Here is an 18,762-nt window from a genome sequence, read left to right on the forward strand (position 1 = left end):
CAACAGGATAAACTAACAAAACGTCAAAGAAAAAGAGCAAGGAAAGCACGGCCTAAACAAAATAAAAAACTCATTGGTGCCCCAGAACACATGTTCCCAATGTTTACAAATAAAGTAAGCCAAGACCTCGATGTAAAAAAGGACAGGCTTAAAACTCCAGACAGTAGTCAGGTCCAACAAAACCTGGAAAGGGTAAGCTTTTCTCTTGAGAACTCCGTAAAGGCGGAAGCAATACAAAAACTAGAACTAAAAACCCTCAATGGGCCAACTGGACTCAAACAACCAACTGAAGACACAATTAATCCTAGACGTAACACAAAGGAAACTCCTCGAATAAGAACTTACGCAGACAACGGCCCAAACGACCGTGACAAAGACATGGACATCCACATTGACGCTGGCAGCACACAGCCCAATTTGACCCTTTTGCAAAGAAAAGAAGAAGAGGAAATATGCAAACCCGATAAAAAGTACCAGACCAAAAATTTAGGTACGCCCGTAAGGGAAGAAAAAACCGCTCAACGCGAACATGATCAGAGAGCTTTAAAGATTACGACTAACGCAACAGGTAGGAGTGTCATAACAAAGAGAGACCTCCCCGAACAAGAGCAACCAGCTCAATGTACAGGAAATAGACTTATGAAGCAAACAGAAACCAGTAGGGAGACACCATCAGCCCACGAAAAAGAAATCAATTTTACAATAGAGCCTTTAACAACAAAAAATAATGCAATACCGCAGGTGGACAATTTAACACTAACATCAGACGAAATTGAACCAGTCGTAACTTTTATTCCAGAATTTGAAACAAAAGGAAGGCATGATATCCTCAATAGAGGAAACATCTTAAAACTGCTTAATGAAATTGTGGACCTTAAAGGAATAGTTTCACAAGACATGGAAGCAGTAGAGTTCCAGCAAAATAGAGCAAGGCCAGGAACAGAAAATTCAGTTACTACTTGGAAATCAAAAGATCTTGCAGCACAAATCTATGCACATAAAGAAACATTCGAGAACTGAGGAATCAAAATACTACAACATTAGCAACCGAAATACCCTCACCCCCTTCAAAATAGCCCAGATTACCACAAGGACAAGGAGCCCCAAAGGCCCCAAACAAAATCATGTTTACACTCAGCCCGAGCAATCTCTCTAGAGAAAGGAACAGAAACAAAAACCATCTTAAAAAATCAGACAATTACATACCGGTTCCACTGCAGTAATCAAGACTGGTCATGGATCCCGACAGTACTTAGCGAAAAGGGCTCCTAGAACTGACAAAACAACCATAACCAGAAAACGATTAATCGGCAGGCAGAAGGAAAAAACAACTGCGGATTTAATCAACTTATGCTCTTGGAACGTGTACGGTTTTAGCTCCATGGATCAGGATCATGAAACTCAATTTTTTTTTGACAATCTGGACATAATACTCCTACAAGAAACCTGGAATCTGACACAACTAGGATTTCCAGGCTTCACTGACCATCACATACTCGCAGAAAAGCACGCAAAATACGGTCATCCCCGGGGTGGCCTAACAATCCTTGTTTCTCAGAAGTATAACTGGAACCTGGAAATATTGGATGTTGGACTAAACTGGGTTCAAGAAATAAAAATTGCAATACAGCCCCTGCAACAATTGCTAATCTTAAACATTTATATACACCCAGACCGTAAAGCAAAAAAAGAAAAATTGGAAACATTGTTAATTCTTATTAAAACCTTACAAAAAACCAATAAACAAAGCCCCATGATAATCTCAGGAGACTTTAAATTTAATTTACTTAGCATTAATAGGGGCAAACGAACAGAGAAAAAAGGGTAGCAGTTGCGTCCACTCTAACGGAACGGGGGAAGATAGCAACAATGGGCCTAACAATACTAAACAGTAATAAAAAAGAAGGTCTGACTCAACCGTGCCCTACCTATGTGAGAGGCAACGTCAAATCGACTCTAGATTTCACACTCGTATCAACGACCCTGATAAACTCAATCGTGGAATACTTAATAGTCCAGCGCTTGGAAAGCGATCATTATCCACAAATCCTTAGGTTGGACATCGCCGCACCCAGAGCAGAGAGAATGAGTTCATTAAATCAAGAAACAGAAAAAGTTAACCTGCGAAAAATAAAATGGAGGGGCGGAGATACACAAAAAATCATGACTAGGGCCACCAACTTTATGTTGAAACATGGGAGCCTTGACAACGGAGACCCTATAAACAACTGGGAAAACCTGTTGGAGGAAATAAAGGAAAACCACTCAGCTCAGTCGAGAGTAATCAGAGACCCAATAAGAAAACCAGCGCCCTGGTTCAACGCAGATCTAAAACAAGAAAAAAGAAAATTAGCCTGGGCTCAACGATCGGCTGCAAAGGGCCAACGAACAAATACTGCAGACCTCAGAAATATGAGAAAGGCATACCGAAAAAAACTATGGGAAGCAAAAGGCCAATACCAAGAATGGGAATGGACAAAGCTACTGATCTCCAGCAAAAAAGCATCCTCTAGAGAGGTCTGGGTAATCATTAACGAACTAAATCTGGGTCAGGCACTGCAACAGGATCCCGGGATCAGCAACACGGAATGGGAGACATACGTGAAGAACCTTTACTTAACAAAGGATCCCAAAAGAATTGAAAAAAACCAACAAGGGAGACCAACGGAGTTCAAGGCCCACAGTTTAAAACAGAAAGACAGCGTTATCGCAGAACCAAACTTCAAATATGAAGAATTATCGATCACACAGGCCCAAATAAAAAGGCTAATCCTAAAATTAAAATCTGAAGGGGCTCCGGGGCCGAACGGCATTCCAACTGCAGTCTATAAAACAAACATGGACTTCTGGGCTGATCTTTTAACTACACTCTTCAATTACATCTTAAAAAAAGGAACTCTTCCGCAAACATGGGTAGGAAACATCATCCACCCAATTTATAAGAAAGGGGACCGGAAAGAGCCAGGAAATTATCGATTAATTTCCTTAATAGATGTTGAAGCCAAGCTGTACGCCTCGTGCCTGCTGAAAGAGCTGCAGGACTGGGAAACATCAACAAAAATAATCCCCAGGTTTCAAATCGGTTTCAGACTGGGGATGGGGACTACTACCAACCTGGCCACCCTGGGCCTGCTAACTGATAACGCCAAAAAAAGAAAACATCAACTATATTCTTGTTTCGTCGACATTAAATCAGCTTTCGACCATGTAAGCAGGCCCAGGCTGTGGAGCAAACTAAGAGAGTGGGGGATGCCGGAATACCTAATAAATGCAATTATCAGCCTATACAGTGAGACATGGGCGAAGGTCAAACAAGGGAACGGTAGAAGCCTTACTCACAAAATCGAGACACAGGATGGTTTAAAACAAGGCTGCGTCCTAGCCCCCAGTCTTTTTAACTTATATCTTGCCGACATCGGACGAAAAATAGACTTAACTGAAAGTCATGCCCCGAAACTTGATAACCTTCCCGTGCCCATAATGCAGTACGCTGACAACATAGTCTTACTAAGTAAAACACCCGTCGGACTGCAACGCTTAGTGAATACGTTAGTTTCGTATCTAGCAGAGGAAAATCTGGAGTTGAATAAAAACAAAACCAAAGTGCTCCGAATCTCGGAGTGTAAGAAATTGAAATATACATGGTCAATCAACAAATCTCTTCTCGAAGAGCAGGACCCGTACAAATATCTGGGGATGACCATCGAGCGGGGCAATACAAAAAAAAGGCACATACAGGTACTAAGAGGGAAGGCGCAATCATTAATATATGCATATAGGCAATTGCAAAAGACAGTGGGAGGTCCAAACTATACGCATCTACTCAAAGTCATGGCTGCTCAAATCATTCCAACTTTGTCTTACGGACTAATCGGATGGCTCGGAAGTGAATCAGCAATCCTAAACAACCTACAAAACAAAATATACAAAGTGGTGTTTGGGTTGCCACACGCAGCATCGCCAGCCCAAGTTCGATTAGAATTCGGCTTACAAAACCAAGATATTAGGTCAAAGTCCACATTTGTAAAATTCTGCCATAAGATCCGAACAGCACCCAGAGAGTCCCTGGATAACTTATGCTGGGAGGAAATAAACTTTTTGGTAGGCAGGCCGAATACCAATCAATGGGGAGAATTTCTCAATCAGAGTTTGACGACATTGGGCCTCCACAAAGTGTGGGAAAAAAATATCGATCACAAGCAATTCTGCAAAATAGCAAATGGTTCGGCAAAAAAGATTTCCTTGCTCAAAGACAAAAGAACTCTAAGTAAACGGAGACACGCTTGGACAGTAGTTAACTCTTACACCACCCAAAAACCGCAAGTTTTCCTAACCCAACACTATTGCCAACAGTTTAAAAAAAACGCTTATAGCGTATCGTCTGGGCATGCATTTTTCTAAAGATCTAATGCCTTCCTGGAAACAACAATCAGACAGTGCGAACTGCAGACTATGCGGATATAAGAACGAAACCGTGTCACACATACTATGTGTATTCCCAGCGCTGCAGGTCTTAAGAAGAAGATATCTTCGGGCAATCTTCAACACATTGAAAATCCGCACCTGCAGGCAGGCGGTGATACGGTGGCTAAGTGGCGTCTCACCCATCCTTTCATGTCGGGGAATCAAATTCATGGCTAAGGCAACAAAGCTATTACAAGAAAAGGATCAGGCACAAGGAATTTTCCCGTCCAGAACAAAAAAAAAATGAAGTACAGGGACAGAATCCAAAAGACAAAAGTGATACAAACGGACCTAGGACGCTTTTCACCGAGTAATTTTGATAACTGAAATCATTTTTGATACACAATAATCCGACTCCATTTCAATTTTTACTTGCATTTTATAATTGTCGTTGCACTGTTTTTATCGCTTGTAAATATTGTAATGATTTTAATTAATCACACAATAAAATAAAATGAATGAAATGAATGAATGAGATTTGTTTGTTCTCAAATTGAATTGTGGCCTTCTCCCTGGCAGCTCTAAGTAAAGTGTCCCGATGTTTATAATTAAGTATTCGCACTATTATTGGCCTTGGTGGCGCCCCAGCTATCGGTGGTCTCTTGGGGATTCTGTGTGCCCTTTCCACGCTAAAGGATTCGGTTAGTCGCTCCGGGCGATCGTGTCTTGTAGCCACTGTTCCACGAATTGCATTGGGTTTGTTCCTTCACTTCGTTCTGGAAGCCCCACTATTCTCACATTGTTCTGCCGTGAACAGCCTTCGGCGTCGTCCACCCTATCTTGTAGGCTGGACATCAGGCACCATAGTTATTCTATCTGTTCTGCGCGGGCTTTGTGTTGTGGTACCATTTCAGTGTGGAGCATTTTATTGTTTTTCACAGTCGTAGCTGTTTTGTCATGATCCGCCATTAGGAGCGCGAAGCCTGTTGTTAGTGTGCTCATTTGTTGCTCAATCACCTTCCTTGATTCCCTGACTTCCTGTAGGATAATATCTAGTTTATCTTGACGGTCTTCAGCGGCTGTTGGGGGAAGGCAGTCTGGATCAGGTACTTGGACTGCGCCGTCCTGCTCGTTATGTTCCGCTCCCCCCGATGCGGGTGGGTCTGGTGGTTTCTCCCTTGTACGGCCCATTTTTGGTTATGCAAGGGCGTGATTGAAGCAGTGATTATCTTTTAGGTCAGTGTCACCTTCTTTCACATGTAATTCTCAGCATCTTTGCACCTTGCAAGCAGTGTGAGGTAACTTGCCGGATAGTCCCCAGAAAAAAACAACAAGGTCGCTATAGGGTGGTGAGGCCTTACTCATGAGCCACCACTACTTTTGGAGTGCGCTGGTGCCAGTTCTGTGGTGTATGCCCAGGGAGTTCCTTCTATTTGTACCCGTATTTTATTGGGCAGATGCAGTTCTAGGTATGGGCTCCCGGCGCAATACACAGCCTTACAGACTCGCTGCTCTCACTGCTTATCGGGGGTCTGATGAGGGGCAGGTGATTAGTGGCACTCGTTGCTAGTTCAGAGCCCGCTGGTAGTCAGACTTCAGGGCTCGCCCAGGTATCTAGAGATCGGGTCTGCATGCTTGTTTGAGTTCAGTCTGCCCACCTGGTACCTGAGCGGAGAGGCCCGGAGCCCGGGGTACATTCCACACTCACAGTTCTCTTATTTGCTCCTACTGTAAAGGGGCTCCAGTGGATTTGGGCCTACGTTAGATCGCAGCACAGCCAGGGCCCGATGAGCCCAGCACACCCGTTTTTGATCGAGGCCCCTTTGTTTTTCGATCACTTGATAATGACCTGGTGGAGACCATGCCACATAGACCTGTTTACATCGAGACTGGATCACCTGTCCCTCGGTTTTTAAGCTGCAGACCGGACCCTCTAGCAGAGGTAACTGATGTGTTCTGTCAAGACTGGAGGCAGGCGCTCAATTATGCATGTCCCCTGTTCTCCATGATCGTGAAGCTTATGGCACAGGTCAGGAGACAGAAGATGAAGCTGTTGTTATGGACACTGGTTTGGAGATTGCAAGCTTGGTTTCCAGTTCTTCTTGACCTTTCTTTGGATTCTCCAATTCGTGTTCCCCAGAATCAAAATATTCTAAGGAATGTACAAGGAAACTGCCACCTCTTGGTAGAGAAGGTCATTCGCCACTTCATGGCAAGGAAGGTTACAGGGAACTCATCCTCCGGTATGTAGACTTCTCAGAGAAATCAGACTTTCACTTCCTCCCCTAACCTAGATATTCACAGTTGTAGGACATGAATGTGGTTCTGCACTTCTTGGAATCTTGGCAGGACAACCAATTTCTTTCCAGAAAGTAATAGTTGAGTAAAATAGCTACTTTGTCATGTCTTATATTAGGTAAATGGGTCTCTGATGTCAGAGCCCTGGATATTTTTTTCAGAGTGTACACACTGGAAGTAGTTACCTTCACAGTGTCAAGAAATTCCAAATCGCACACTATGATAGTTGAATATCTGGCATTGCCAGGCATTCCTAAATTGTGCATAACTTGTGCATAGTAAATTGTTTACGAGGTTTTGAGACCATAACAGTGGAGGTGAGACTCCCTGGGACAAATCAGCTGCTCACTGCAATCAAGAAACCATTGAAGCCGGTTCCCCCAGCAACAAATGCACAATGGTTTCGGTGGAATATGGCCAAGGATGGAATCGGTGTCTCTAGCTTTTAGTTGCACTCGGTGAGGGGTTCGATGGCATCAAAGGCCTATACCTTGGGTAGCCGTCTTGAGGATAGTTTGAGGGCGACAGCCTGGTCCTTGGACTCCACCTTAAAGAAATTCTACTTAAAACCAGTGATGGTGGTGGCACCACTGGTGGCTAAAAACTTTAAACTTGCATAATCAGAGTCTACGGTCCTAAGAAGGAATGTCATTATTGCTCGCAGCATTTAACTGACGTGTAGGACTGCCTGGTTGCAGGAAGCTGTTCTGTTTTAACTTGTGTGTGTGTGTGTGTGTGTGTGTGCGTGTGTGTGTGTGTGTGTGTGTGTGTGAGAGACCTTGAGTGCTTTTTAAATCTTTGGCATCAGAGTCTGTGCTTGACCTGTATTTTCTCGCTGCCATAATCTGTCTTTTAAAAACTTATGCAAATTGCACAAATTACTCGCTGCTTTCTCCCTATCTGCACTCACCGTATCTGGGACTTAAAATCTGCCAATCCTTCCCCGGTCCACCACCAGCCATGAGCGGGCTGTTTGTGTGGAGGGAGTTGAGAATGGCGGAGACCCACTTCCTGTGTGCCACGCTCCTCTGCCATTTTGGGTGAGGAGACGGTCTAGTTGCTCAAAACTCGGCACAAGCCCAGTAAAAAGGGGCCGATGTCGCTGAAGCACGCAGCTGGCACACCAATGGCGCGCCAAGCCAACTCGACGGCAGACATGCTGCCTCCCCCACTAGAGATAGGCTCTTCTACGCTCGGAATGACCTCCTAAAAATCAGGAACTCGGTGAGCAATTGTAGACACTCCTATGGGGATGCCATTGAGGGCCCATTCTGCTGTATACAGTGCCGCTTCAGTACTGTACTAGCCCAGTCCCCACGCTGCTACCTCCCCATCCCAGTAATCATCTTAGCATCCTCAATCTGAACTGTCGCTCCTTAGCCAAACACTTCGCTGATGTCCATGACCTATTAGAGGACACCTCCCCTGACCTGCTCTTCCTTGCCGACAGGTGGCTCTCTGATGCCATGATAGCCGAGCCAGGCCTTGCGCTCCCTTCTGGCTACTGCATCCTTACTTTAAATAGGGAGTACAGAGGTGGGGGCATCGAGATTATTTTTAAATCTTGCTACACTTGTACTTTTGTAAAACAGGTGTCACCGGATGCAAATGTGCACACTTTAAGATCTCACTGAACCCCAACTACATGATGTCGGGGCTCCTGGAATACCGGCCCCCAGGGCCATCCACTGACTTCAGGTCTGCCCTCATGGTGACGGTCAGCGTATTAGTAGTTAACGCCACTAACTTTACCATCACTGGGGAGTTGAACCTCCATCTGGATAATTATGATGACATAGACACAGCTAACTTTGTAGCTGATCTTGCGGCTTGTCAGCTTGTGCAATTGGTATCGGGTCTGACGCACATTGCCGGACACCTGTTAGACCCAGTCTTTACGAACATACCCTCACTTACAGTGCACACGCCCATCCCCATGGTATGGTCAGACCACTACCTAGTCCATATGTCACTCCAGGGTATAACCCCGGCTCGTTCAGTCTCCCTCAAACGTCCATGGCACAAATTGAACTGGGAACAACACCTCTCGGTTACCTGGCCGAGGCTGCCGGTTGACGCCAACAAGGCATACAGGGTATTCTCGGACTGGATCAGGTAACCGTTAGACAGCCTAATCCCTGAGAAAGGGTCTATTAACCACAAAACTAAAACTAGACCATGGGACCAAGGCGACTTGGCCAATGTGCGCAAGAGCTGCAAGCGCCTGGAGCGTATATAGAGAAGGGATTTCAATCCAGCCGTGAAGGGCATTTACCGGGTGGCGATTAAGAGGTACCTCAAGGCCATTCAATTGGCCCGAGCGGCATTTTATGCCAATAAAATCTGCGAAAGTGATAACCCTGCAAAGAGCGTGTTCTCAATACTCTCTAGCCTTCAATCCCAGCAGACTGCCGCTGGGCCAACCATCAAGTCCAATGAGCAGTGTGAGGACCTTGCCACCTTCGTTGTTAGGAAGGTGGATAACATCTATAGGTCCTTCCCAACAACACATAGTAGCAAGCAAGCAGCACGGGGGTCTAAAAAGGCGAATACCTTAGACATCTTTCCGCCTATCCCCGCCGACCAGCTGCCAACACTGTGTAATAAAGTCAAGTCTGGACCTCCAGCAGACCAGCTCAAACCAGACCAATTCAGGAAAGTGCTTCCTACTATCTTATCCTCCATGGGTCAGGTGATAAACGGGTCACGTGCCACGGCCACTGTGCCAAGGGAATGGAAACAGGCCAAAGTGATACCCCTGCTTAAAAAACCTTCACTCGACCCTGCCAAGCCAGAGAACTATCGTCCTATTTCCTTGCTCCCCTGGGTGGCAAAGATCACTGAGGCCTTTGTTAACTCCATCCTATCTGACTTTCTGACCAGGAATAACATGCTGGACCTCTCCCAGAACAGCTGCCGACCAGGTCAGAGCACGGAGTCTGCTCTGCTGGCTGTGACAGAACAACTCTGGTCCGCACTAGATGCTGGTCAAACGTCGGTGCTGTTCCTGCTGGATCTGAGCGCCGCGTTTGACGCGGTGTCCCATGCCATACTGCTGTGCGGCCTGGAGGAGGCAGGAATCACTGGTCCGGCACTGGAGTGGCTTGCCTCTTTTCTTCATGAGAAGTCGTTCGTGGTAACAGTCCCTGCATATGCGTCAGGTGAACACCTCATCAAACAAGGGCTGCCATTGTGAAAAGCAACAATTTCTCTTAAGGTTACCAATGCTGCTCGGCGGAAACACCTCTGATTCACTTTCTTTTATCTACTCAAATAACGAGGCAGGCGATGGAAACTGGAAGGCAAGAAACAGGTTTATTTCTCCAGAGGAGAACACATCAACTCGGACACCGGAATGTCTTCGGGAGGTGCTCTAACTGCATCTCCGTGGCTCGGTCTTTTATACACATTTGCATCAGTTTATTGGTTGGTTAAACATCCTCGGAATTCCTGCCCCAAGCAGGTTTCCACTCAAACCCAGCAGCAGGCGTCCCCCACCCAGATCTAACAGGTGATCGCTATCTCGCAGCTGGGTATTTCGGCAGGATCAAAAGGCATGTGGGATCGGTCAGGTCTAATGGTTCGCGCCATTGATTAAATCTCTGGCAGTGAAACAAGTCCTGCTGTGTGTTGGTAATAAACTTATGTCCGCAAGGGCCGGTTAGCAACTGGGACCGGATTGAGCAGCCAGGTGCAGTGAGTGAGGTTATCAGTAGGGCTTGCCCGTGTACGGAGGATGAAAGGACGAGCGGGTTTAGGGCGGAAAGTGACTCCGGGGCTTTGTCATGATGACAAGCTTTTATTTTTTTTGGATTTTTGGATTTTTTATTTACAGCGTTTTTATATAGCGCAAACTTGACCCTAATCGGGTATCAGAGCGCTTTACATAGCACCAGTTGCATTACATGAGGACACATTCATTTTTGTTAGGCACGGGGAGATTAAGTGATTTGCCCAGAATCACAGGATGTCCAGCGTCATTGCCGATACTCAAACCCAGTTGTCCAGATTCGAGGTTGACCACCCTAGCCGTTAGGCCAACCCCAGTACATCTATCCGTGCTTCGTCAGGGCGCTGGGGAGGACAGCGGGGTCAGGGTGAAACATAGGTGACCAGCAGAGTATGAAATGGCTGCGATGTCTAAGATGGTTGCCGCTTACGCGCACGCAGAGGCTCTCGCTAAGCAAGATGGCGCCGGTAATGTTCATGTATGTCGCTTTACATTTTTACACCACAGGGTTCCTCCCTCAGCCCCCTGCTATTCCATCTTTACGTCCAACCCCTGGGAGCAGAGGACTGACCATGGTCTCCTACGCCGACGATACACAGTTGGTGGTGGCGTTCTCGAATAACACCGAGCGGGACGCCCTCAAGTTTCAGGACGACCTAGCAGCAGTTGCTGAATGGGTGACCACCAACAGTCTCCAGTCGAATGCCAGCAAGTCGGAGGTGCTGCTGGTGGGCAAGGACCATGGTCAGTAGTGTGAATGCTGGTAGTGCTTCCCCCCCACCCCCCAAGCAGGTTGTGAAAAATGTAGGGGTGTGGATAGACTCATCTCTCAACTTCCGAGCCCAAACCAAAAAGTGCCAGGGACCTGCTTTGGACTACTTCGGGGGCTTCGACCCCTATTAGGTTTCTCCGATGCACCCACACAACAGATCATCATTCAGGCGTCTGTAAAGTTAAGACTGGCCTATGCCTGCTCTCTGTATCTAGGGTCCAATAAGGCTGAAATTCTGAGGCTACAAAGGGCACAGAACGCGGCTGCAAGGACCCTGCTAGGTCTACACAGGTCCTGCCCGGTTTCCAACGCCTTCCTGCACCTTCACTGGTTGCCTATAGCCAGGCAAATTGAATTCAAGTTTTTATGCATCGCCTTTAAAGCCTTGAAACTGTCGTCCACTAACATCTTGGCCAGCCTCCTCTTGCCTTATGTTCCCTCATGCCATTTTTTCTCACAGTCAACACTTGGGAGTGGTCTCCTGAACACAGAAAGTCTGCGCTGGAGGCCGCCCTTTTCGCAGCAGAGCAGCCCTCCTTTGGAATGCACTTCCAGCTCACATCCGGGAAGAGGTGACTTTTAATGGCCTTCCTGAATTCTACAGGAAGGCCATTAAAACTCACCTCTTCCCGGCACCATAGTCCTTACCTCAGTTCCACCCTTCCATCCTTACATGTCAGTTGCTCTGCTGTCAGCGCCGGGACGCCCTGTCGCTGGGGCAGCTGTTGCACTTCACAAGATGTGGTAACATAACATAACCATATTTCTGACCTGTCAAGAAAGAAAATTAAACTCTATTAATGTCGCGGAGGCTAGGATTTTCCGACCCTACGTACAACTAATACTGCACCCACTAAAGAAGGAGAATGAAAGCTTGTTGAGGATAGGCCTTCTTTAGTATTGAACGATCTTGACAAATCTGCTCCCATTCGATTGAAGATTGTAAGAAATACTTTGAGTAATGTGGACAATTCTACAGTGGCACAGGGTCAACGAATTACGTGACTCTAAAGGGGTTTTTCTTTCAAGCTGACCAGAAACATTATTACCAGTGTAGGAATGACAAAGAAGAAGGGATTTTGCACAAATAAAGAGGAAGTGCTTCGCCTTGTGCCTGTTTTACGTGGAAAGCAGGTGCTGTTTTTTTCAGAGCATGGCACTCATTGGATAATACGAAGAGAGAAATGCGTACTCCTTACATCTGTGCTCTTAATAGGATAGAAACCTTTATGCACAATAGCTAAGAAATCTCAGCTCTTTCTGTTAGGGCTCCATTAAAAGGGCCTTTCCCCATGATGATAAGCAGTTGTTTCCAGTCGTTCATAGTGTCATAGCCTCGTCATTCCCAGGATTTTTCATCTTTAGTCGAGGATTGTATGCAACATTTCTCTAACAGGTTTACTTGTCTTCCCCGTCTTCGAACATATATACTCCTCGATCCTGATATTATTCCTTCAGGACCTCTTCTCAAGTCCTCCTCCTTTACTGAAATATTATATTTATTTTCCCCAACTAAGTTATGTGGCGGGGTTATTGCTCTAGCTCAGAGAATCTGTTTGTCGCCTCCTACAATGACTTCATCTTGTCATCCAACTCATCCGTGTCCCTTTGTATGTCAGCTTCACATAAACGTTCAATTTATAATTCACTCTCACACTGTTGCACCAACTGTGTGACACAACAAAATTAAAACCTTAATGGGGAGATTGATTCACGTACCTTTCCCTGGTAGAGACCACTTCAGCACCTAGTATTATTTGACACAGGGAGCTCTCCACTTTCTTCCCTGAGACTTCTGCAACTTCCTTTTGAGGTGACTAGATCTGGTTAGCTGAACAACGTCAATCCTGTAACAAATTTCAAACAACTGAATCTCTAAGTTGGTCCAGTACCTCTGCCGTAACTCCCCACTTAGTTGTTAATGGTATGGTTCCTGCCACTCTTAAAGTCACCACAGCAAATCCAGATTCCTTGGTTTTAAAAAGTTATTACTGATATTGTTACTTTCTTTTGCTCTTAGCTGGTGGAAAGGTTTGTAGAAAAACCACTTTCTCAAGGACACTAGGGCATGATTTTGGCCATCACACAATACAAAGACAGTGCCTCTACCGATTATGGATGAGCTGAAATGGGAGCAGGAGCAGACGCTTTGTTCTCATTAGATCTCGCTGCTGTCTTCGCACAGTTGAGTACTCCATCTTGGTGAAGCATGTTGAGGCTTTGGGCATCGGGTGCTAGGCCCTAAAGAGGTTCATATCATTCTTTACAGGTTGAACATGTGTCGCCAGATTGGGCAACTTTCCGTCCAACACATTGCATGCAATTTCAGAGTGACCCGTGGGTCCTCAATCTCGCCCCATTTGTTCACCAGCTATGTAATCCCACTTGCTGAAGCTTTACTTGAGAAAGGTGTTCAAGCATTTATGTGTTCTGACGACCCCCAGATCTTGCTGTGTCTAGACAGTTAACTCTCTTCTCGACGCACATTCCACCAAACAATGCCTGTCCTATGGCAGTGGCTGGGTTGCAATAAACTAAAGTGAAATGTAGCGAAGACAGAAGTTCTGCTTGTTAATGGCCATACTGACTTATGGCTTGATGCCTACTTGCCTTCGGAGATGGGCGCTCTTCCACTTTTTGCTCAAAATGTGTAGAGCTTGAAAGTAAAGATCAACAGTTCTTTCTCGGTCTGGCAAGTTCTGTCAGTTGTGCCATTGTGCATGCATCACATTAAAAACCTGAAAGAGATTGCCTCTTATTTGACACTAGAAAGCAGGTACCTTGTAGCAGCTGCATAGATTGGGTCCAGTTTGGACTAGTCGAACATCCTCTACTTACAGTTTCCTACACTCCACAAGAATGTTTATTTTGAGAGCCCAAAACATGGCCAATGCCTCCTTCTCAGTAGTGGAATGTCTACATTCAGGCTCCGGCAAAGCCCTACATGCAAAGGCAATAATGGCTTGCTTTCAGATCATGCCGCTGTTTCAGTTCCACTCCTGGGCCCTTGTCTCTGGCGTCCGTAACAACGCAATGGGGCAAAGCTATGTAGATTGTGAGCATTCACAAGACTCTCCTTAACATCTGCACATTCTTCTCGCATTCCCTACTCCACACATAGTCTGCACCCTTCCTCAGCAGGGCTCACATGGCACATGTAAATTAGGTACAAACTGCGAATAGAAAGTTTCTCACCAAAAACGTGAGTGCCTCTTCTTTCTTTATGGGTCTAGGTATTTCTTGTGTGGCTTTAATTGATTCATCTTTGGGGCAGACCCCATTAGCAGAGATTACGTGACCTAGGTAGCACAATTCCTGACCAGAAAATGTGTATTTTTATCTGGGAGTTTAAATCTATTATTTCTCAAGGCTCAATATCATAGGGAATATCTATTATGGTAATGCTTACCACATTTTAATTTAAAAAAAATAAAGAATTACAAAAACGTAATAAGTCCATTAAATTATAGGGTTAGATTTGATGAGGTCATGCTGATAAATTTTGAAGCTTAACAGATCAGCTCTGGATAGGGAGTCCTCTCTGGCAGGGCAGAGCGGACCTGCATGAAATCTCACCATATCACGTAAGGGCAGCACTGAGCGGGTTTAGATGTGTAGGAGGGTAACCCCTGATGTCCTCAAGGACCGCCTGACCTTGAGACAATTTAGTTCTTTCGAGCCATTAGCTGGACTGAATAATTTTTACTTAAAGCTTAAACAACGTGTGGTGAGACAGGAAGGAGTATTTTGACCTAATTGTCCTGTGATAATGTGTTGTCTTTTCTATTTTCTTCCCTTCACAGACACCTGAGGACTTGAACATCAGAATTTCAGAATGGAGAAAAGGCAGGTTCGAAGACAAAAAGAAGAAGTGCAGAGTTCACCTGAACCCGTAAGATCCACGCTCCCATCTTCTCCTATCCATAATGGGCCGTCTTCAAGATCCCAAACTGATGCTCAGAGGGACTGTGAGATGGAACCGCTATCGGGAAACCTGCCTAACATGATCCTTTTATCTATGTTGGAGCAGTTGGAAGCCAAACTGGACAAATTGCAGAATACCCTAGAGGACATGCCGTCAAGAGTCGCTGGGCTCATGGAGCAAATCTGGAAAGAAAAGAGTCTAGATCACCTTGAAAATGGGGCAGTGTCTTTGGAGGGGGTCAGTCCGTTGATGGTTGGAGATTGTCCTCTCAGCAGGTCCCCTCCGATCAATCTTTCAGTCAGGGCCAAGGAGGTGAACCAGTACCCTCAATCTACATCTTCACCTGGTCGTGATCCACAGCCGAATCAGTGTCTTCAACCTCTGTCTCCTCATGGGCATGAACCACAGCAGAGCCAGTGCCTCCAACCTCTGTCTCTGGATGGCCCTGGACCACAGCAGGACTATACTGGCTTCAGGTGCCCTCCTCCAGATGCTCAAGTTATCCCAGGTCTTCCACCAGTGTTTGATGGCCATGAACCACAGCAAGACCACTGCATGCAACAAGAACCAGAGGAACACATGAAGAAAGAACCATTGTATGCAGATAGTTGGGGCGCACAACAGAACGTCTGCCCTCAGCCACTGTTTCACAAGGGACATGAGCTACAGCAAAACCAGTTCAGACAACCAGTGCTCCCAGATGGGGAGGGACCAAGTGAACTCCTAAAGCAAGAGTTGTTGTGGTTTGAGGGTGACGGTCAACGGCAAAACCTCTGCAGACAACCAGCATTTCAAGAAGACCAGAGTCTGCAGCTCAACACATGCCTGCAGGTGCTCTCTGGTGCACATGAACCACATCAGAACTGCAAGACCGAACCAATGCACCTTGAGGCACTCAGTCCAGATCGCGGCTATAAGCTAGAACCACTGAGTCCTGAGGACTACGATCAGAACTACAAGCAAGAACCACTGGCCCCTGAGAACCGACATGAGAACTCTGACCTACAACCAACATGTGCTGATGCGCAGGGCCCATCTGGAGCCTCATCATTCCTGCCACAGAATGCTCCTGATACTGATGGAGCTATCGCTAGAGACCCATTTGAGAGAGGAAATACAGACGCAGATGGATTGCTGCTCAAAGCCATCCCAGGTATTTGTTTCGTACTAAATGAACATGCAGAATGGCGAGTAACTTGTACAGTTCTGAGGGAATGTAACATAAAATATCTCCAAAGTGGATCTTTCCAGATTTTTAGTAAGACCTGCAGGGGGGCCAAATCTGAGTTGTGTGGAGTGGTATCTTTGGGGGCCTTGAGTACACCAGAAGCGGTTATGTACCTGGTATCTCCTTTATTTTCGCAAAGGAGTTTCGCCTTCCCGTTCAGTGATAGGCTAGAATTGGGACTCTGCACATGAAAAATGACCTGAAATATGGTACGCGCATGAGACGCCCCATTCCGGGCTCAGGACCTCTGAGGAATTATGTGGCAGAATCTGTGATTTCAATCCAAGCTCCGCGATACTCACCATCCCCTAAGTGTGAGATGAAAGTGAGGTGTTATTCACCAAGAGTAAAATTGCCCTTTTTTGTTGCTAGTGCAGACTAAAGCACTTTAGAGATGGGACTGGATCTATGTGATGTGTGAGTGCACAGATTGTAGGAGGATTTCTGGGTCAGTCAGGGTCTGCCGCATAAAAGGGGAAGAAGGCAGTGTGAAGAGGAAAGGTGATCTGTAAGTCAGGTCTGTAGTGGTGGGATGGGTGGGGTAAGGTCCGCTGCACCCCAGAGCCTTCGGTAAGAAGTGGTCTATTTCTGTGGTGTGTAGGTACATGTACATAGAACTGGGGGGCCTGCAGGTCAGAGAGGGCCAGTTGTATTATATCATACTTCATCGTGTAGAACAACGTACAAGGTCAAAGAGGTTTCAAGATTAAGTGTGGTCTGTAGGGTTAGGTGCACAGTACAAGGTGTTCTGAATATCAAGCCGGGTTAGTTGTATTACAGTATACATGATAGGGTGATAGATTTTATTATGTTTATTTTATCTAATATGGGCCCCATTATAAGGCCTCAGCTGTGTCTCCATAATGTCTCCTATTACATTACCCTCACTTTTAACTCTCTCTAAGTCGGCAATATCAGCAATAAAAGAAACTCTGCTGAAGGGTGGGTGAAGTAAATGGTGATTACTCTGAGATATGTGGAATTACTGTGGAAATTTGGCTCTGAGATTTGTGGAATTACTCTGGAAATTCGGCATCTGATTCCCCCAGTCATTCCAGAGTAATATGATTGCATACGTTTATTATTGCCTCTGTGATCATGTTTATGCGAACAATAGCTTTACAATATTACATGCATCTTTTGAAGGTCAATTCATCTTTCTTCCTTCTTTAGATAGCTATTGTGTCTTAGCCCCTCTTTAGACACTTCAGTGCATAGTACGAAGTCCAAATCATGCAAGTTTCTGCCTCTCTGCACAAGATGGTGCCGTGCAGTGTGTTGCGATAAGCTGTAAGCATAGCCTGACAGCATCTTCCACTTTGATACCGGCCATGAAAAAGCCCTGATTGACCAATCTGTTCATCCTCTCTGCTTGGTCATTACTCTGTGGGTGATGACGACTAGCACATTTATGCTTGATACCAGTTCCATTCAAATACTGCTTCATCTCCCTCCACCATTATCCGAAACCAATTCACCCAGAAAACTCTCTCTTACTCGTACAAACCGTACTTGCAACCAATTTGACGTACTCCACAAGCACAATGGCAAATTTCTGATGCACAGGAACCATCTGAAACAGACCTAAAAAAATCCTTACATTCATGGTCCCGTACTGTCAGGGAAACCCACTTCTGTCATAAGCAGAACTGTGTATATCAGTGTTTTATCATTTTGAAAACAACTGGTAACTCTCTCTAATGAATTTTTCCACATCCCTGTCGATGGCAGGCGACCAGTATTGCATTGTCAGTCGTTTGTTTTTCGATATCACAGCTAAATGTCTCACCTCTGACAGTATGACATTTGCTATTGGTCTGCAGTTTTCACAACAAATCGTTTTTCTTTTGGCCATTCTTTCCTCATGAAATGAATCACTTTCAATAAAATAGAATCTTCATCCCACACACACACACAGACAGTTTTTACCCGGCCAACAAATACTTGCTGCAGTACATTCCTTATCCTCACAGTCATTCTCTTTGTTCTCATGTTCCACATCTTCCTGCCCTCAGGGCAGTCGGGGCCAGCAATCAGTATTTTTGTTCCTCTCTCCTGCAGTGTGTTCAACCTCAAAATGATGTTTCAAAAGTTTCAAACTTAACCTCACCTACCTGGCAGTAGCCTGCTGGTGTTCACATTAATACCATTCAAAAGAGGTTTATTATCTGTTCATATTCTGAACTTGGCCCCACATAAGGATGACTTGAACTTTTAAGTTGCCCTCATGCAGTCCTACATCCCACCCTCAATGGTCGAGTATTTACGTTCACATGGTTGCAGTGTGTGTGATGCCATTGCACATTCCTCATTTTCTTTACCTTGAGTCACTACAGCGCCATTGCCAATGCTACCAGTATCATCAGTGATAGAGCACTCATTGCCTGGTAGATATGGACTCAGAA

The 18,762-nt window shown here is 45.6% G+C and overlaps 1 protein-coding gene across 1 annotated transcript in view; it reads left to right on the plus strand.

The window, feature by feature from the left end:
- Positions 1-18,762, plus strand: part of LOC144758026 (uncharacterized) — a 65,491-nt gene that overhangs the window by 18,547 nt on the left and 28,182 nt on the right. Inside the window, exon 2 of the mRNA XM_078646407.1 lies at positions 15,008-16,282. Within this exon, the coding sequence (XP_078502533.1) occupies positions 15,040-16,282 (1,243 nt within the window). The 5' untranslated portion in view covers positions 15,008-15,039. The remainder of the gene's footprint in view (positions 1-15,007; positions 16,283-18,762) is intronic.

Source organism: Lissotriton helveticus, chromosome 1_1 (assembly GCF_964261635.1).
Source record: "Lissotriton helveticus chromosome 1_1, aLisHel1.1, whole genome shotgun sequence".
In the NCBI taxonomy this organism is placed as follows: domain Eukaryota; kingdom Metazoa; phylum Chordata; class Amphibia; order Caudata; family Salamandridae; genus Lissotriton; species Lissotriton helveticus.